Source organism: Meriones unguiculatus, chromosome 3 (assembly GCF_030254825.1).
Source record: "Meriones unguiculatus strain TT.TT164.6M chromosome 3, Bangor_MerUng_6.1, whole genome shotgun sequence".
NCBI classification, from domain to species: Eukaryota; Metazoa; Chordata; class Mammalia; order Rodentia; family Muridae; genus Meriones; species Meriones unguiculatus.
The window spans coordinates 47,288,047-47,308,159 of NC_083351.1; the positions used below are offsets into that span (position 1 = coordinate 47,288,047).

General features: G+C 46.3%; 1 protein-coding gene across 5 annotated transcripts in view; it reads right to left on the reverse strand.

Moving 5' to 3' along the window:
* Window positions 1–4,557: 4,557 nt before the first annotated feature.
* The window catches only part of Ptpn3 (protein tyrosine phosphatase non-receptor type 3), a 153,981-nt gene continuing 138,425 nt past the window's right edge, over window positions 4,558–20,113 (reverse strand). For all 5 annotated transcript variants that reach the window (XM_021628093.2, XM_021628105.2, XM_021628101.2 and 2 more), the window contains 4 exons: window positions 12,202–12,330; window positions 11,072–11,217; window positions 10,431–10,566; window positions 4,558–8,038 (listed from right to left, as the gene is read on the reverse strand). In XM_021628093.2, coding sequence (XP_021483768.1) covers window positions 7,961–8,038; window positions 10,431–10,566; window positions 11,072–11,217; window positions 12,202–12,330 — 489 coding nt within the window. In that variant the 3' untranslated portion in view covers window positions 4,558–7,960. The remainder of the gene's footprint in view (window positions 8,039–10,430; window positions 10,567–11,071; window positions 11,218–12,201; window positions 12,331–20,113) is intronic.

The following is a 20,113-nucleotide window of genomic DNA, read 5'->3' on the forward strand; positions in this document are numbered from 1 at the left end:
ATGTGAGACTGGCTATGGTGCCAGCTGTCTGGGATAGAGTCTGTAACTTAGATCAGGCAGGGGTGGGGCAGGAAAGCATGCATCTACACCCCAAGGAGGAGGTGTGGTCATCCACAGTGGAAGCTGAACATTATCAGAGAGAACTGCAGAGTGCTTATGCCAGTACTGTGAGCCAACAGCGCACCTCTGGACGCAGGCTAAGAACCCAACCTCCTGTCTACTTTTAAGTCCTAACTCCCAAGCACTTGTGTTCTCCTCAGTGTTCTGTTACACAGAGGAGAGGTGAAGAAAGTTCAGAGGGAATTTAGGGCCTCTAGAAATAGCTAGGGTAAATAAGAAAAGCTAAAAAACTGATCAGTTAGCAGGGGTGGTGGTGCACATCTTTAGTTTCAGCACTCTGGAGGCAGAGGCAGGTGGATCTCTGTGAGTTCAAGGCCAGTGTGGGGTCTACAAAGCAAGTCCAGGACAGCCAGGGCAACAAAGAGAAAACCTGTCTGAAAAACAATAACAAAAACAAATAAATAACTGACCAACTCATAAACTGAAGCTATCTCCCCAGTTGGATAGTGTGATAGTTTTGACTGCGGACATCGTAGAATCAGCTGGCAAGGGAGTCTCAGTGGGAAATTTTCTGGATTAGTTTGACCTGTGGGAATACACACGAGGGACTTTTTAAAAACTGGTTTGAGGGTCCTGTACCGAGTGAAAAGGTGTGAGTGCTGAGCACAGCATACATGCATGCATGCATTGCTTTCTCTCTCTCTCTCTGACTGCAGATGTAATCTGACCAGTTCCTTCCCTGACTTCCCAGGAACAATGAGCTGTAACCTGAAGTTGTGAACCACATAAACCTTGTCTCCTGTGTTGCTTTTGTCAGGCTATTTTTATCACAGCAACAGGAAAGTAACTAAGACAGAGAAGCTCTGGAGATAAAGCCTTTGGGAGGAAACAGGTCAGATGAGGTCATAGGTTAGGGTCCTCATTATAGTCTGAGGGGCCTGAAAAGAAAAGACTAGAATGGGTTCTCGGGTTCTCTTTGACATTTAAAGATGCTGCAGTCTGCCAGCCAGAGACCAATCAACCTGTCCCTTAGTTTAGTACTTTCTCACCTCCAGAATTGGCATTTTTGTTACAGCACCCTGCATAAACTAAGACAATTATATATCCACTAAGAAGGCTGCTTTAAATTTTAAAACACTTTACTTATTTTTGTGTATGTGTATCTATGTGCAAGTGCCTATGGAAAGCGAGAGGTGTGAGAACCCCTGAAATCGGAATTACTGGTTGTAAGCCAACCAATATGGGTGCTGGGAATAGAACTTGGACCCTCCACAAGAGCAGTGTGCACTGTTTGTTAAACACTGAGCCACCCCTCCAGCCCTGAGAGGCTATCTTGAAGATCTGTTGTTGTGTGTGTGGGAAGAGGGCATCAGAACCTCTGGAGACTGAGTTAAAGGATGTTGTGAGCCACCTGATGTGGGTTCTGGGAACTGAACCGGGTCCTGTGGAAGAGCAGGAAGAGTTCTTAGCCATCAAGCCATCTCTCCACCCCTGTGAGAGGGACATTTTAATACCTAGACTTGGCTACCAACACCATTTGAATATATTTATATGTAAATAAGAATGGCACAAAAAATCATCTACGGGGGCCAACTGGGGTGAATGAAATCCAGAAGTGTCTGTATTGAGTGTCATGTAAAGATAGTTGTCTAAGAGTCCACAGACTGGCTATGCATGTCCTCAATTTAGACTTCAGTTCCAAAGGACAATGCATCGCCTCCCAGCATCTAGTTCTTGTCTGTGGCATTCACATCCATCCAGCTGCTATGTAGGAAGTCCTGTCATTAGTTTCTCCCTCTGAGCACCTGCCAGCCACAGGGCTGACTATCCATCACTTCTTCCTGAGATATAGGCACAAGTGATGTCAACTGAACTCCATCCCCTCTCCTTCTATCTCTCTAAGACTTTGCTGCCATCTCCTAACAGGTCTTTCTATGCTTGTCTGGTTTAGGAGGCCTATGGCAGCCAGGGCCTGGCAGTGGTCAGAAATGAAGACTGACTCTTAGAAGTTTGTGAGATTAAGAGACTGGTGTTTCCAGGGGAGGCTGCCAATTGTGCCTATGTATGAGACCCCCTCCTGCCCTTGAGCAGAACTGAATTTTAGGGCTGGCTCAGTGTTTAGATGGCTCAGCAGTTAAGAGCACTTGCTGCTCTTCCAGACAATCTGAGTTTGGTTCCCAACATAGGTGGCTCACAACCCCTCTAATTCCAGGGACCTGACACTCTTTTAGCTCCTGAGGGTACCCGCACTTATGTACCCAGAAGCCCACAGGCACACACACACACACACACACACACACACACACACACACAATTAAATTAAAATAACCCTGAATTTTGGCTGTAGAGACTATCTAGAATATAGGCATTGCCTAACATCTTGCTGCAAGCTGTGCAGACTTGTCTTAAAGAGAAAGAAAAGCACATTCCTTCCCTCTCCTTCCATCCTTTTATTTTCTTCTGGACAGAATGTGGCTACAATGGCTGGCACCACTGGGGTCGTTTTTAGACCATATTATGGAGGCTATTGGCAACAGAATAACCACTATCAATAGAGGAGCCATTGGGATCTGGGCAGCTCATGTTTGTAAGAAGTGAACTACTTTGCTCCAGCCACCTTTGCTTTGGTTTTTGGATGCAGAATTGGATACGTAAAAAAACTACACTGCAAATCACATCTATATATTAAGACAATGGTGGCAGGATGCAGAAGTGTGAATGTCAGTCCTTGTCACTTTTCATAAGGTCATGTGAAAGTGAGATGAACTAAAGCCAGTCAGAGACAGGAAGGAAGCATGCTTTACTCTAGAGTTGGCGGTTGGTAGCCTGCATTTGGAGTTGATTAACATCTTCAAGCCCTGAAAAGTGCCAAGTCTTTTGTCCTCTCAAGTGCAGCTATCAATAGCAACGGCCTTGAAGTGTGAAGACACCAGACTGGGGATCAAGCAAGGTCAAACCTTGCAGCTCCCAAGCCAGCTCTGGGGGCAGCCTGTCAACCGAAGCTTTCAGGAGGCCACCACCTTTAAGTTGAAGAGAAACAGCTAGAGGACCTGGGATGAAATCAAGACCAGATCTTTGACTGTGAATACTTTCAAAGCCTCATCTCCCAGAACTATGAAACTACCCAACCCCCACCCCCAGCAAGCCTTCCCTAACAGCAGAGTGGCTAAAAAAGCTATGCTAGGGTCCAAGGCCACCCGTCAGGAGTCTGAATGTGACCATGAAAGGACAGGAATCTTTCCAGAGACTGGGGTTTGGACTGTCAGGTGCTGTTCAAAGGACTGGCCAGTGCCAAAGAGAGCTGCTGCTCCTGTGAGGTGGTAGGCTTGCTGATAATGTTGGTTGCTGACTACAAACTGCCTGCTCACCCACATTTTCAATGGCTGCTTCCTGTGTCTACTTCACTGCTACTTACAAATTATGTGACAACTTATCATTAGCTTTCAAATCATCAGAGCATAAAAAAAAAAAACCAAAAAAACCAAAATCCACACACACCAAAAATAGATGGAGAAGCCTGAAAACCACTAAGTAATTTTCTTTTAGTCATTTGACATTGTTCTCATGGGGAGAGGAAGAGAGACCATGTAGGGCCAAAGGGCTCATCGACCCTTGAATTCTTTCTCAGAGTTTTAGTTTGGCATACTGTTTTCTTTTCTCCTTGCCCCCTCCCCGCTTTGAGACAGGGTGTCATCTGTCTCTGGTTGGTCTGAAATTCATTATATAGATCCTGCTGGTATTTAATTCATAGAGATTTGCCCACTTCTGCCTCCTGAATGCTAGGATTAAAGGCACTCACCACTACACCCAGACTTTATTTTTTGAAGTTTTCTTTATTTTGCATGTATATGAGTATGCAGAAGGTGGGCGGGAGTCAGAGGAAAACGTGTAGGATTTGGTGATTGAACTCAGGTCCTCAGGCTTGACGGGCAAGTGCCTTTACTCTGAGCCATCTCACCAGGGTCTCCTGACAATTCTAAGCTGGCCTTGAACTTGATATGTACAGAAGGGACTTTAAACTCCTGATCCTCTGTTTCTGCTTTCTGGATTGAACCTGAGACCTTGAGCATGCTCTGCAAACACTCTACCAACTGAGCTACAACCGGAGCCCCACATGTGGCCTCTTGGCATAAAACTACCCACTTGAAAGAGATAATGGCCCCAGAATTAAGGACACAGGTCTTGCTTTTATCTTCTTCTTCCTATTATGCTGCCTGGCACCTGAATGTGTCTGGATATCAATGTAAAAGCTGCATTCTGAGGGAGCACAGAGTTGGGGAACCTGACCACGGAGGCACTCAGCAACCCCACAGCACAAAGAGCAATTGCTTTCACAATAGTAGAATCTAATTCTGGTCTAAAATTCACCACCCAAAGTGAATGCTAAGGCCAAACACTCCAGGAGAAATCATAACCAGGGGGAAGGTGAGATGAATAGACAGCATTTAAGTCGATGGCAGAAATCAGACATACAAATAAAATGTTGACAGACAATAATAGTGTTGCATAGCTTTGAATGTTTTTATATTGATCAAACTGCTTTTCAGTAGAGTCTCTGACAACAAGTCAGGATGAAAAACATTCCAAATTTACAGAAACACATATTGATCGACTAAGATACTTTACAAAATATGGCTTAGCACAATCCTTTGTTTGCTCCAGAGCTATCCCCAGGCTCTGAGGTTTGACTCCTCAGGCTGAGGCCACAGGGCTTTGCCATCTTTATTAAGTCTGCTCTAGGAGGACAGATACAAACAAGGAGGGTGAACGATCTTTATCTTTATCCACAGTGACAAGGGCTGAGTCAATCTCTTGGAGACAAGTCACAGGCATGGCCTACGTTTCTCTGTCAGCCCTTCAGATTTGGTTAAGGTTAAATTCTGTTTCCCTGAAATATCATTGTGAGCTCATCAAGTCCACCCAATCATCAGTCCCTCTCAACATAAAAAAACAAAACAAAACAAAACAAAAACAAAAACAAACAAACAAAAAAGAAATAGACAAACTGAGGGCTGAGGGTAACGCCAGGTGTGGACTAGGCCTGCCTCTTTGTTCCCTTTGGGGGATGGGGAGGCTACTTGCTGCTCCCAAAGTGATACTTACAAAGGATAAAGGTGTGTGGGAACACAGTGGTGAGAGAATCTAACAAGTCTCAATACATATTTAGGTACCAATGTGACCCTTGGAGGCAGCTAAAAATACCACAAGTTGGAGATCCATTCACCCTGTCTCCTACCCCTAGACAAACTTCACTTAATTTTTCTTTCCAAAAAATCAAAACAGTAGGTGTGGGTTCTAGCAGGGAACCACTTGGATGAAGTCAGCACCCTGGGCTGTCTAATATGTTCTGGAAAGTGCTAGAATGTAGGATATAAGAATATACTCCATTCATATCCAGTCAAATTTCCCAGGCAAAATACTTAGCCTGATTCTGATGTGATTCTTAGGATGAAACATAGTTTTTTTTCCTTTCTTTTTTTGAAACATGGTTTCTTAAGAGCAACTGTAGAAGTGTGGGTACAGGAAAATAGGAGCTCAGAAGTTTAGTTTTTAATTGGTAATTTGATCCAGTTCACTTGGGCATTGCATTCTGCTCCTTGAGATCATTTTGTTTTCTTGTCCTTCCCAGGATCCCATGGACTCTGTTTACATCTGCAGTGTCTGGACTGCTGGCCCCATACAGTGGCAGAGACAGAGGCCAGCTGCAGCCTTTTCAAGCTTCACAGAATATTATGTAAGTGTAACAGCAGCATTTTCATGACCACACTCAACAACTTGTTTCTAGAAAATAATAAAACTGTCTCCAAGGACATTTAGACTCCGAAAATGCTTTGCACACAGGATGGCAATAAACATTTCTATCAAACAATGATGACTTGTTAAAGCAGCCTCATACCACTGAATTTTACCCAGCATTTTCTGCTCCTCCTTTTGGTGCTAGGCTGAGGTTCTCAGAATCCAGGTTGAAAAAAGGTATCTGTCCTCTGCCTTTGGTACTTTTTCCCTCGACAACACTGTCCTATGAAAATCCTATGGGTTCCATTTGTCTGATGCATTTGAAGCCAACCACAGAAGATAGCCTCCCTAGGCCTCTAGTGGCTGGAAATTAGTTTCCATAATGTGATCTCATTTTGTCCTCAAGTTCCAAGTGTTGTCTCTCTTTATTTTACACAGAAGGAAACAGAGGCACAGATCCCAGCTTCCAAGGCTGAGGGTTACTTAGTGTTGAGCAGTGTGGAGAACTGAATCCCAGTTTCTCATTATACAGTGCCAGTACAGGGCACTGGACATTGTACCTTCCCACTCAAGTCACTGAGTAGTAGGATGTGTGTGGGTAAAAGATAGGCAGGAGGGAAGTAGACAGATAAGCTGAGCCTACAGACAAGGAAACTTCAGAAACCTGGGCTCCTTTGCACAGGTCCTTACCCATCTTGCAACTAGGAAATGCTTTAACTGGTCCAGTGCCTGCTAAATATCTATGTAGCTTTATCTACTTACATGATAATAACAAAGTATCCTTTTCTCATAATACCATTAAGAAACCTGCTGGCATTCTTCTGGATACATAAACACGGCTATTTTAAAATACCATCTTAAAGCATTCATGTAATTTATTTTCCTTAAATAATAATTCGCTACAATCCTGCCACAAATTTAAAAAAAAATTAACATGGTATTCACAGAGCAGAATTCTTTAGGACAATCAAAATCCTGGAGTATTTAGAATAAATTAACATCAAATTGTCTTTATATCCAGATAGTCTGATTCTCTCCTTTGAAATGAAATGGAGACCATTGTAGCCAAGGGTAAATGAACACATTTGTTCTTCCATACAGAGACTCATTCTTTATATAAACTCAACAGTATTTTTAATCAAGTTAGGAATCCTGAGAAAGTCACCCATCATACACACACACACACATACACACACACACACACACACACACACCACCCTTGAGAAGCAGTGTTTCTTATGGTCACTTACTAGAAGGTCATTTCTCAGAAGGGTCCAAAATTCTGAATATTCGGATGCTTTTATCCCCCACCCCCAGGAAAACTGTCCTGTTTCAAGTGTGAGAGCTTGAAGTAGCAGCAGTCCACATAGATTCAGTAGTTGGCGATTCCAGTCATGGCGTCTGAGTACACAGTAAGGGGTGAGCAGAGGCTCGTCTGCGTCTAAAGCTAAGACTCAGCATTATGCAGAGAATCTAGTTCCCAGTCTTGGCTGAGAATTCACCTGAACATTGATTCTGAAACTGGTTCAGGCACTGGGTGTGATCCTGAAGAAAAGGAATGCATGGGTGGGAAATGGGGTGCTTTGGAACATGAGCGCAGAAGGAGTAGAGATGAGGCAGAGGGAGGGAGGGAAGGAGGGCAGAATAGACCCTGTTCATCCTCCAGCCTGTTGTCCCTTGTGCCCCACCTGTGGTACATTCATCTGAGTTTTCCCTAGTGTCGGGGGTAATGGATGCCAACTGCCAAGGAAGTTCAGCCCTTGGAGTCCCACACAGATCAACACACAAAACACCTGAGCAACCACAAGCAGCCATGCTGTCTGGCTTCTGGCGGGAGGGCATCCACAGCACCGCTGGCGTCCCCTCTCATTGCTCGAGGATGGCTGACAGGAGATGGTGATATGTAGGGAGAGACACAGTCCCCAAATGGAGATCCCCTGTTTGCTTATCTCTCTGGGCCCAAAGAAGTCATAGCTGCATGCATGTCTACATCATCAGTTCCTATGTACAGGGTATCTTTTCCACAGAAATTTAAAGTGCCAGGGTTCAAATGAGCTCATTCCTTTCCCAGTGACCAGCATCTCTGGGGGCCTCCAGGGCAATGTGTGTCCCCTTCTTCAGGAAGTCGCCCTAGGGGAGGAGGAATGAACACTTCACAGTTGTCCTAACTGGGATCCAGCCTCTGGACTAAGCCTTCTTTATACACTCGAAGAATTGCTTCACACACAAACTTGTACTGGCTCTGGAAGAGAAAAGAAAGCGGTCAAACCCAGGGCCCGTACATCATGCTTTAGAGTGTCTCTGTAGCATCTGTATTATACTTACTCCCTGTGGGCCTCGTGTCGGGGAAGAGTGAGGTGCATTCAAGTTTTAACAGACTGGGGTGAGGGGGCTACTCTCAGAAGTGTGAGCAGAGGGGGAGCTGGCTGCCTGAGGAACGGTCAAGTGTGAGAGGGAAGCCCTAGTGTTCATCTTTCTCTGCTCGATTACTAAACACAGCTGCTGTAGTTCCTGCTGTCATGCCCTCCTTGCCATGATAGGCTGACCTCAAATTACAAGCACAAATAAACTGTTCCTCTCTTGACTCTTTTGAGGTACTTGGCTACAGTAATGAGACATGTAACTAATATAAGGCACTGATGTGGAAGCCCTGGTGACAAGGATCATCTGCTCTGAGGAGTATATGTAAGGACTCCACTGTCCTGGCCTGGAACACATAAGCATGTGGAGAGCCCGGAGGAGGGGTGATGGAGGATATGGATATAGGTGGACTGGGATTTGGGTGTGGGACAAGGAACCTAGATTCCCCCCTTTCTCAACAGTTAGGAAAAGATGCTGATTATTTAGATAGTCCTTCAGTATCTATGGGGGTAGCTTCTAGAACTCACTACAGATACCCAGCTCCTCAGTTGCTCCAATCCTTTATATAAAAAGGGCACAGCATTTACTTATAGCTCCTGAGCCCCTTTCACACACCAGCCTGTAGACTTTAAAAATCACCTTTTTGGAAGGGCATTACGGTATGTCCCAGCCATTTGGGAGGTAGAGGCAGGTAGATTTCTGAGTTCTAGGCTGGTCTATATAGTGAGTTCCAGGCCAGCCAGGGCACAGACTAAGACTTTGTCTCATGGGGAGAGAAAAAAAAATCTCCTTGAGAAGCTGGGTGCAATGGCTCCTATGTGATCTGAAATCCCAGCACCCAGCAGGCTCAGGCAGGAGTTCTAGAGCAGTCTGGGTTTCAGAATAAGAGCCTGTTTAAAAACAACCCCACCACTAATACCATCAAAATCCAAAAGCAAAACAAAAGTTACCTCTAGATATTTCTAATATCTAATACAATGTGAATAGTTATACTGTATTTTGTAGGGAATAATAGAGAAAAGTCTTTATATGTTTATTCAGAAACGTTTCCCCCCTAGCTTTAGAGCCATGATCACTTGAATCCTTGGATGTGGATATACGGGGCTGACAACATTTTGCTAAGTGGCCCAGGTAGGCCTTATAAATGTAATCCTCCTGCCTTTAGACTAGATGAGAATAGAGTCTTATACCACCAGGCCTGGCTGAAGGGGTTTTGTGATTTTTTTATTTTTAAAAATAATTTAAGTATTTTTATTTTATGTGCATTGGTGTTTAACCTGCATGTATGTCTGTGTGAGGGTGTCAAATCTTGGCATTACAGACAATTGTGAGCTGCTGGGTGCTGGGAATTGAACCTGGGTCCTCTGGAAGAGCAGACAGTGCTCTTAACTGCTAGGTCACCTCCAGCCCTGGATCTGTGAATTTTTAAACCAGCATTTATTTAGTCTTTTGTACTGCAACACAGGGCAGAAAATGGCCTTAAATAGATGGTTTGCTTTTTCTTTTCCTTAGTTATTTGTGTGGTGATGGCAAGACAGTTTGCCCTTCTGGAGATCCAACTCAGATTGGAAATAAGTGTCTATACCTAGTAAGTTACCCCTATGGTTTAGGTTGTTTTTCTCAACTGTATTTCCCAGGTACTAACATGTTCTATCAGGGAAATCTTACAATGTCCGTGTACCAGCCTGTGACTGCTCAGAGCTTGTTAGAGCATAGAGGTCCTGCTCCTTGCTTTGCTAACTCCTCTCACTAATTGCACCCCAAAAAACCCTCTGGAGGTTTTGTCAGGTGGCTGCTTCCCTGTCTTTGTCAACTCGTTCTTAAACATTCTTCTTGAGGGTTCAGTTGTTACCCAAAGGCTGTCAGCATGTGAGGAGAAGGCCGACCACACCCTGTCTTGCAGCTGCAAATGACAAGCAGGTACCTCCTGCTTGATGGAATGCAAGGAGGGCTGCTCTTGGGCTGAGTGGCAAGTAGGGTATGCCAGAGGTCAACAGAATGCATGCCAAATGGGCCTGGGCTTTGCAGTCACTGCACCTCTGACAAACTGATTCTAGGCACCTGACTCAGTTCCCTTCAACTTCATTCTCTTTACAATGTCCCTGTTGTTGTTTAGAGAGGGTCTCGGGTGTGTAGCCCTGCCTGGCCTGGAATGTTTTATGTAGACCAAGCTGGCCTCAAACTCAGAGATCTACCCTGCCTCTGCACCACTACGCCTATCTAACCTTTACGGTGTTTTTATTACTTCCATTTTTAATTGAGTTTCTACTTACTGATGTCTGTACCATCATGGCGCGCTGGTCTCTCATTTTCCGGACAATATCCAGTGGGTGAACAGGCAGGTTCCTCTCAATTAAGCACATGGCTGTTTCCATGGTGACCAACACACCTGTTCGACCTATTCCAGCACTAGGGAGGAGAGAGAATCAGAGACTCAGGATATGTCTGGGCATCATTCTGCAAGGCAGAGCTGAACCCCTAATCAAGGCCTGTGCTTACCCAGTGCGAGCCCTGATGTTGCTTTCAAGAACAGAGAGCACACATTCAGGTGTGATCTTACGCTCCTCAAAAACAAAAATAACAAAGCCATCCCCACAGGTCCAAAGGCTGGAACTCAACAAGAAAACTTTCCAGGAAGTACAAAATCCACCCCTTCTGAGTCATGCCTATTGTCAAGGTCAAAAACTTCAGGACAGGGGGGTGTGGTGGGGTTTTCCTTTTCAGCACCCCGCTGCGATGACATGCTTATGATTTCATTACGTGCTAGCTATTCTGAAATGGTTAGGAAACAAGCAGTTTTCTGGGAGCACGCGACTGTGTGGGGAAGGGCTGGTGTGGCGTCTGCCCGTTTCTCCTGGCCTCTCCCAAGGAAGGGGTATAATCATTAAAAAGAGAAGGCGGTAAGGCTCAGTACCTGCAGTGAACCAGGGCAGGCTCACCGTCCACCCTCAGGGACCTCACGTACTTCACAAACTCCAAGAAGTCTGAGGAGTCGTCGGGCACGCCGTGGTCAGGCCATGCGACATACTGAAGATGGGTCACTGTGTGTTCTTCCCCAGTCTGTGGATGACGTGGTGGCCTTGGTGAGTCATTAAGGCCATGGGCCCTGCCCTAGCACCAGCCAGGGTGGTCTTCTCTTCAGTGTCCTTCTGCCCCTCTGCACCCAGCCCTGCTATGGTCTCTGTCAACTCCCATCAAGCTTCCATCCTCCCAAAACATCACTCTTGCCCCCTAAGACACTGCCTTCTTGACCTCCTTTGCCTTCAGCCATTTCTTTCGCTTGCTCCCACGCACCCTGCAGTCAGGGCTGTCCACGCTGCCTCTGTATTATGTGCTTATTTTGTCTGGTGCAGGGAGGATCAAACCTAGGCTTTGCTCATGACAGTCAGGGGCTCCTTCTATTCCTATGTCTAGACACCCCTTCTACTGCTGACCTCCACCCTCAATACACATACACATAAAATGAAGTTTACCGTTTGAACTGATGTTACAGCATGGTTTACTGGCATTAAGTATTGTTACAATGCCGGACAACTATAACTGCTATCTCCTTCCAGAATTTTTAATCACCCAAATAGGAACTTTGCAGCCATTACAATGTAACCCCCGCCACGACCTCCCCCTCCCCCCTGCTTTTCCTAACCAGGGAAAACACCAATTCCCCTCTCCATGCCTGTGAAGTTAGCATTTTAGGTTTTCAGATAAATGTCATCTTAGTATTTATCTTTCTGACTGGCCTCATTCATTTGGCACAATGTCTTCCAGACTCAGCTCACAGAAGCATTTGCCCAGAACATTCTTTTTTGAGACTGAGTCCTACTATATTCCATAGCTATGCCCATTTTGTTTATCCGCACATCTCTGGATGGGTAGACGGCAGGGCTGCCTCTCCCTCTTGACTATCGCGAATGGTGGAGCTATACATGTGGACACTGGCTCTCTGCCAGGAGGACTTTTGTTTACTGACCTATCTGCCAGGTGACACTGCAGCGGAGGTGAACATGAGACCCCACAGGTCTACCTGCCCCTCGGAGCCCTGCTCACCTCAGTGTTTGTAATTAGCATTTCTCGGGACACGTAAGCAATGGTGCAATCCTCGGCCTGACACTGGATGTGAAAGATGCCATGGTCCATGACGTCAGGAGGATCGGGCCAGTACTGGTGACATTTGGTCTGTAAGAAGCCAGAGAACACAAGTCAGGCTTTTCTGGAGGGCATAACCAGAGCAGCTAAGTGCATGGCATCCCGTCACATCTGTTTAGAGGCGACAGGAGAGGTGACACTCAGATGGGACCCATGGCCTGAACAAGGGAGTGAGCTTACCGTCTAGGCTGTGTTCACGGGGAGAGCAACAGGGCCTGGGTTAGGCTGACCCAGGTTCCTTGGGCCTCTTTTCTGCTCTCATCAGCCTCTCCTACCTCAGCTCTACTCACTTTCCACACTATCTCTCAGTCAGGAGCCTCGAGACACAGGAGTTAAGAGCTCATTCGGGTACCAGACAGGATTCTATCAGAAGAATTCCCCCTCTCCACTTACTGGCCATTCCAACAGCCTTTGACCTCCCTGAATCTCAGGTTTTCACACACAGACAGAAGATGGAGAGGGTGTAGCATGGAGGGTCACTTGTAGGTGAGGTCACCGTGGTCATCAATTAGGTTGGTCAGGTTCCTCAAAAGTCCTGATTTAAAAAAAATCTCCAAGCTGAAACAACTATCTTTTTTTCATGTGGGCATCCTATACCCTCAAATGCCTTTAGGGTCTGGGACCACAGGCTTTGTAGTTGTTCCTCTGAGGGCAGTGAGCCACTCAGTGAGTTAAGCACTTGTTGTGCAAGCCTGATGATGAGTTCAAGCCTTACATCCATGGAGGAAGGAGTGAACTGACTACCATAATGCTTATTTATTTCCATGTGTGTTCTCTAGCATGTTGAACACACACACACACACACACACACACACACACACACACACACAGTGATAATAAATAAAATAAAAATTCTAAAAAACTTTCTTAATGGTGGGATCAGGAGATGGGCCAGAGGTTAAGAGCACTGGCTGTTCTTCCAGAGAGAGGCCCTGAGTTCAATTCCTAGCAACTACATGGTGGCTTACAACCATCTATAATGAGATCTGGTGCCCTCTTCTGGTGTGCAGGCACACATGTAGGCAGAACACTGTATATATAATAAATAAATTAATCTGAAAAGAAAGGGGGAGAGGGAGAGAGGAGAGAGAGAGAGAGAGAGAGAGAGAGAGAGAGAGAGAGAGAGAGAGAACTGAGAACTGGCTGTTTCTCCAGAAGGCTGGGGTTCAATTCCCACCACCCAAATTGGCAGTTCACAACTATCTGTAACTCTAGTCCTGGGGGATCTGCTCCATTCTCCTGGCCTCCACAGGCACCAGGCACACAGTACTATACAATACAGGCAAAAACATTCAGATACATAAAATAAAAGAGAAAATTCTCGGTGAAGCCAAGACTTCGCATACAGCAAGGGTGGACTCCAGAGCCCTGTACACTAAGTGACTTGCCATGGCCAAAAGCTGCTGTGACATAGTTTAGCATTCATCTTGTTGTGTGTCACAGTGTCTCCCAATACGGCCCCTGGAGCTTAACGTTCCCACCTTCCCGTGTTCTTTTTCCCCTTTCAAACCCCGCAGCCTCCTCCATAAGCCACCATAGTTCCTACTTCTGGTTTTCACATCCAAGTGCAAGTCTAGGCTACCCATAGATACTCTCTCCAATTTTGATTCATTTAACAATTATTATTATAGATTTCTCTATTTTGGGCCAGCTGGCTCAAGCCACCTTCTTGCCTCAGCCTCTGAGTAGCTTGCACTGTAGTCATGCACCATCATGTGTAGCTTAAAGAAAAAGAAAAATTTCCCTCAAATCTAGACTGTTCCCGATGTTAAGTAAATATGACATTTGTTTATAGCAGAAAGGTGATATAACCAATAGACTCATGGAATTTGTTGGGAAACAGCTTTCCCAGACTTTTCAAATGTCACAGCGAATATCTGAGATTAAAGTATGCTGTGGGTGCTGGAGTTAAGGGTTTAGTAAAACAGCTTAGAGAGGAAAGCTATCCTGGGGAGGAGTCACTCTCTGACTCTCCACGATTCAGAGGGCTCGCTGTCAGCTTGACTAGAGGCAGAGGTGCCAGACACAGACAGGACGTCTGTCTGTCCATCTGAACCTGAGATAGAGAGATCTCATCTGTACAGGAGAAAACCGCCTGTAGGCCCCCCAGGGTCCTGCCCTCGGATAGCTGAGGGAAGAGACTCTCCTTAGTTACACAGGCCTGCACTCCCTAAGTATCTTTATCACAAGGAATCTGCTGGAAGCTGGACTCATTTTAGGTCAGCCTGGATCTGGACATACCGGGGGTGCAGCAGGAGAAGCAGAAGTCTGTGAAGGTCCTGTCTCTTGATCTGTTAGTGTGCTCTAGAACCCGACGTGTCTCGGGGGCCTGTTTGTCATGCCTGCTGGGTGAGGGGTATGGAAGCCCCACGTCTTTACAATAGTATCTTTTAAGCTTAGGGATGCTTTTATGTACACTCCTTATTCTGACCTCAGGACCACTCCCTGAGGTAGGGATGTGACTATTTGGCAGTGAATTAACTAAGGCTCAGAAGATTCACCTGTGTCAAGAACTATGGGGACAGAGCCAGAATTTCATTCCAGGCTGATGCCCTGTGAAGAGACAAGTAAATGCACACCAACAAGGCTGTGAGGATATGAGAGGGATTCTGCCACCACAGGGAAGCAGTATAAAGGCCATTGTAACAGTTGGTGAGCCATAGGCTACTGGCAGATGTTGCCAGAAGGAGTTAGTCGCAGGCTGATGAGACTGCTTGTTCTTTCCTTCCGGTCCCAGGCATCCAGTAACACCCAAATGGCTTTGGAAAGGAAGTGCTTTAGGGGGCCAGTGGAACATGCTGAAAGCTGAGCTCCAGGCAGACAGGGTGCTGTTTTAGAAAGATGGGCCAGATGGGGCTGTGGGAGAGCCTTGGGCCCAATTAAGAAGGCTATATCATCAGTACTTGATTTCTTGCTAACTTAGTTGGGCAAAAAGCATCCCTGGGGAGGGTCTGATGAGTCAGAGATGATACGGCATTATCCTCTTGGTGCTCTCCAATCCAGCCAAAGTAACACATGTAGAAAGGATAGGCACAGGCAGGGGCAGGCCAGGCAGGAGTGGACTGATGTCTTGGACAGAGTGGGCAGGGAGCTCAGGATGGAAGGCTTATGACGGATGAGGCAAGGACAGGTCATTCAGGCCAAAGGAATGTAAAAGCTTGCCTGGGCACCTAGGAGACAACAGTACACGTAGCAGAGCTGAACAAAGGGTTCAAGTTGGTCTGCAACATTTCCACATGTTGGACATGCAACATTTCGCTCTGTGCATCAATGAGCCAGTACGGGGCATGGGCAGGAAATGCTGACCCAGAACCACTGGCAAATGGAAATTCTGGGCCATGTGCTGTTGCCTCTGCTGTGGGAGATAAACAGGAAGGTTCTGGGAACAGGCAGGAACAAGCAGGATGGGAGGGGACTCATAGGTACCAATGGCATTACACAATGCTGAGTGGTCACAGGGAAGAGAAGGAACAGCGGGGACCTGTCCCAGATGGCTGGTGTCGGTGGTTAAGGTAAGATGTGTGCCTCCTGCTCAGATGGTGGGCTCATGGATGAGATGGACTGCATATCTGTACACGTGTGCACACATAAGGGGCTGGCTGGTGGCTTCGGGATCATCTTAGAAAATGGCACTAGACAGATGTGTCCAACCAGAAAGTAAGCAGTTGGACTGGGGGCTGAACCTTCCACCACAGATGGAAAGTAAGTCTTAGCTTTGTGAGACCACAGGAAGGTACCAGAAGCCTAACCTATGCGCGTATTATCAAGTACAGACAGCACGGGAGTTTCAAGAGGTCTGTGCCACCCCAATCCTTGTCAGCCTACTCAGAGCAAATCCACTGCCTCTGGTCCAGTGAGACAGCGGGACCCTGAGGCCTTTCCCTTAGAAATTCATTCTCAATACTCAGGATCACCCAAAAGCTAGGCATTGTGCTGTGTGGTGATGTGAGAAATGGAACTTTATAGTTCAAAGCCTGCACTAAAAGTGACTGGTGTGATAGGAAGGAAAATTAACTTCATTATTCATAGGGGGATATAAATATAGCTCCTCTTTCCCCAAGGGGTGGGGGAAACGTTTGATGGAAGGCATGGAAGACTTGTTTTCCCAACTGAAAAGGGGCCTGTTTAAGAAGAAAGCCCCCCAGAGTCAACCGAGAACCTAACCAAAATAAGGCCAGAGGTCAGCGACGCTGCAGGCCTCTCTGAGCTCAGGTGACTCAGTTGGGAGACTCTGCAGGGTCTTCACGAACACGGACACTGCACAGACTCAGTGCAGCGTGGGAAGGGCATGGGACTCCCGGGAAGTGCAGGCCTGCCGGGAGACCCACTTTCCTACAGATATGACATAAGGGCAACAACAGCATGTGCTGAGAAGTTCCTTACACCAGGAGGGGGGCAAGCCATTCACCTGTAATGACTGATTCGGAAGACATGGGCGTGGACTGGGATTGGAAGGTAAAGGGCGCAGGTCAACAGATAATCCATAACAGGAGAGGGAAGTGGGCACCTTGGATTCTGAAAGAACAGGTTTTTAACTACTGATAAATGACAGAGTAAGTGGCCAGCGCCAGAGATGCCGAAGGGATGGGCAGGCCTTACGGGACTCTCGAATGTTTGGGTAGTGAGTTACACTAAAAAGTAAAGGTTGGAAAACAGAAATATGTTGGGTTACGAGGAGGCCTCGGATGACAGGGGAGGACGGCTGAAGCTTGGGGCTGGAGGGGCAGGCCCTGGAAGGATGAGGGTGAGGTCCCTCGGATCATAGGAGGCTTTTTCCCCCGGGATGGAAGAAGCAGCTCAAGGGAAGGCACCAGGGGAGACCATCTGTCACGTGCCGCTTCTTCAGGGACTCCCTGTTCTGAGAAGAACGGCTGTTTAGTTGCAAGGGTGGATTGTCAAAGAGCAAGAAGTCTGACCCCTGCGAGCCAGAGCTGGCCCCGAGCTGCTGGGAGGATTCAGGTGTCAGCTGGGAGGAACTGCATCACTCAAAGACCTCAGGGGATTGCCAGCTCTACAAAGTGTTCCTGAGGAAATGTGAAGTATGGGCACTCAGAGTAACAGAATATAAGGCCAAATAAAGGCAGACAGGGCACAGAGTATCTGTTATCAATAACATCGGAGGCTGCCAAGTATGGAGGCAGATCAACCGAATCACTGTGCCACCAAGAAAGCCTCAGCCCAGGCCTCCGGCCACATGGACACTCTATCCTTAACGCTTTAGCTTTATTTTTATAATAACAATAGTAGAGAATGAGATGAGTGTGGCTGGCCTCAGGTTCAGGGCTTGGGGGAGAAGAATACTTGGACATTTCTTATGAAGTCTCTGAAAATAATATTTATTTATCAATTGTGCACCACAGTGCACGCATGGAGGTCAGAGGACAACGTGTATTCCTAACATGAGGGTCCCAGGCATAAACTCAGGCGGCCAGGCTGTCTGCTGAGACATCTTGCTGGCCTCACAGAGATGCTCCTGGGACTTCGAAGCAGCTTTTTATTTCATGGGCATTGGGTACATGTGGGTCAGGCAAATAGCCCACACCATTCATAGGTAGATATAAATATAGCTAACCCCTAAGCTAGCAGCGGGCTTTTCCTAAGCAGCCCACCACTTTGTTTTTGATGAGGCTGTTGTCTGTTTTACCACATTAGTATCGTTTAGTATTATTTCCTGGTTGTTTTTTGTTGTTGTTGTTTGTTCTTTTGACAGGTCCTCATTCTAGCCTCTGGTTGTCTTAGAACTCACAATGTAGCCCAGGCTAGCCTCAAATTGTGGCAATTTTACTGTCTCAGCCTGAGCTCTAGGATGCCTGGCTAGCATCCCACTTTTTTTTTTTTTTTTAAGGCAGGGTTTCTCTAAATAGCTCTGGATATCCTAGAACTAAGCTGGCCTGAACTAACATCTGCCTGCCTCTGCCTTCAGAGTGCTGAGATTAAAGACTAGCACCTCCACACCTGGCTTAGTGTCCTTAATTCTTAAAGGCAATTCTAAACGGGAAAAATTCCTTTATCACAGCACCTAGGAAGCATAAGTAGGTGGATCCTTGCGTTCAGGGCCAGCCTGGTTTACATAGCAAGTTCCAGACCAGCCAAGACCAGTCAAAACAAAACAAAAACAACCCTCTCAAACAAAACAAAACTTAAGTGGAAAATTCACTAAAAAATTTCAGACTGATACAAAATCCTACAACAGGTTCCATTTCAATACACATTTAAAGTGGGTGAGACAGGTTTATCTTTTCATCATTGTCTAAGGTGAGACCTTAAAAATCCTTCCTAGATCTTTGGAATGTTTAAGAAAATTTTATATTAATAGTTTGTACTACATGTGTACTTTTTAATGGATGCTTAGTGGTGTCTGTTGTTGGTTTCAGTAGAAACCAAAATCAACCTGGGAATAAACAAGAGAGGAAAGGTTATGGTTTAATAGTGCTGTGTTTGTGTGTTTAGTTGACCAAGGGTCAACTGTCAGATGGTGATGACTATTCTCAGTTGTCAGCTTGATTACACCTGGAACTAACAAAACTCCAAACTGCTGGGTACACCTATGCGGGATTTCTCTTGACTGTATCGTTCCAGGTGGAAAAAGCCACCTTCTAGTGGCAGCCTATACAAAGAACATGAAAGAAGGAAGCTTTTGCTTCTTGCCTGCTTAGCCTTGCTCTCACTGGCAAGTTCATTCTTTTAATGGCATTAGAGCCTACTTTGTAATTTCAGCATTTGCTTGAGACCAGAGGAAGCACGAGATTCTTGGACTATCTATCATTGGACCATAACCTGTGATTAATAGATCCTGTTTTACACCCGTATGTATGTATACATATGTACACACACATACTTCCCACCATTCTATCTGTTCTAAGGACCTAATACACTGACATAAACTAGTGTAGTCACCTGGGAAGAAAGAACACCAGTTGAGGAATTGGTACCATTAGATTATGGACAAGCACAATTGTGGGCAGTGCTACCCCTAGGCAGGTTGTACTGAGCTAGATAAGAAAGCAGGCTGAGTAAGCCATGGAGGAGAGCAAGCCAGTAAGCAGTTCCCCCATGACATCTGCTTCAGTTTCTGCCCTTTGATCTGAGGGTTATAGGGTGAAATAAATCATTTCCTCTCTAAAGTAGTTTTGGTGCTTTATCAGAGGAACAAAAACTTAACCAGGACAGATGGGTAGATGCTGTAAGGGGTTAAAATGTCCACCTGAGGCTGGGAGGCGCCTCCTGGGTGAGGCCCTGGATTCTGCTCCCAGGAATGAAGTCCATTCAGAACTGTTTGCTGGGCATAGCTGTAGGGGGCAGTCCCTGAACATAGGTATCCCTCCTCACTCAGATTTCAGAGCTGGTAAGGACACTTTGATGAGCAGGGTCTTCAGAACAGGTTCTTGCTCTAATCTGTGTTGGCCTGACGCTCATGAAGAACTGGACTCAAACATATGCCCCTTCTTCTGTGACAGGACACAGGCATGGGTCACCACCATACCTGGCCTGGTCAGACAGAACTGTGAGTTGCTGCACAGCAACATCATGAAACCTCATCATCAAGCCTCCCACCTCAAAAATAAACAAGGCAGGGCTGGAGTTGGGGGTGGTGGGTACAGATCCATGCCCGTCCTCTGATACAGATGAGCTCGCAAAGCCCCGAGGGCATGAGGGTGAAGAAGGGTGGGGATCAGTGCCTCACATCTTCCTCTGTTCAGAGGTGGACAGTGTCAGTTTCACCAGCTAAGGGCAGTAGGGAAGAGTGGGGATCTCAGCCCTTGAGAAGCAAAGGCAGAGCCATCACTGTACATCCCAGGCCAGGCTCCTCCAC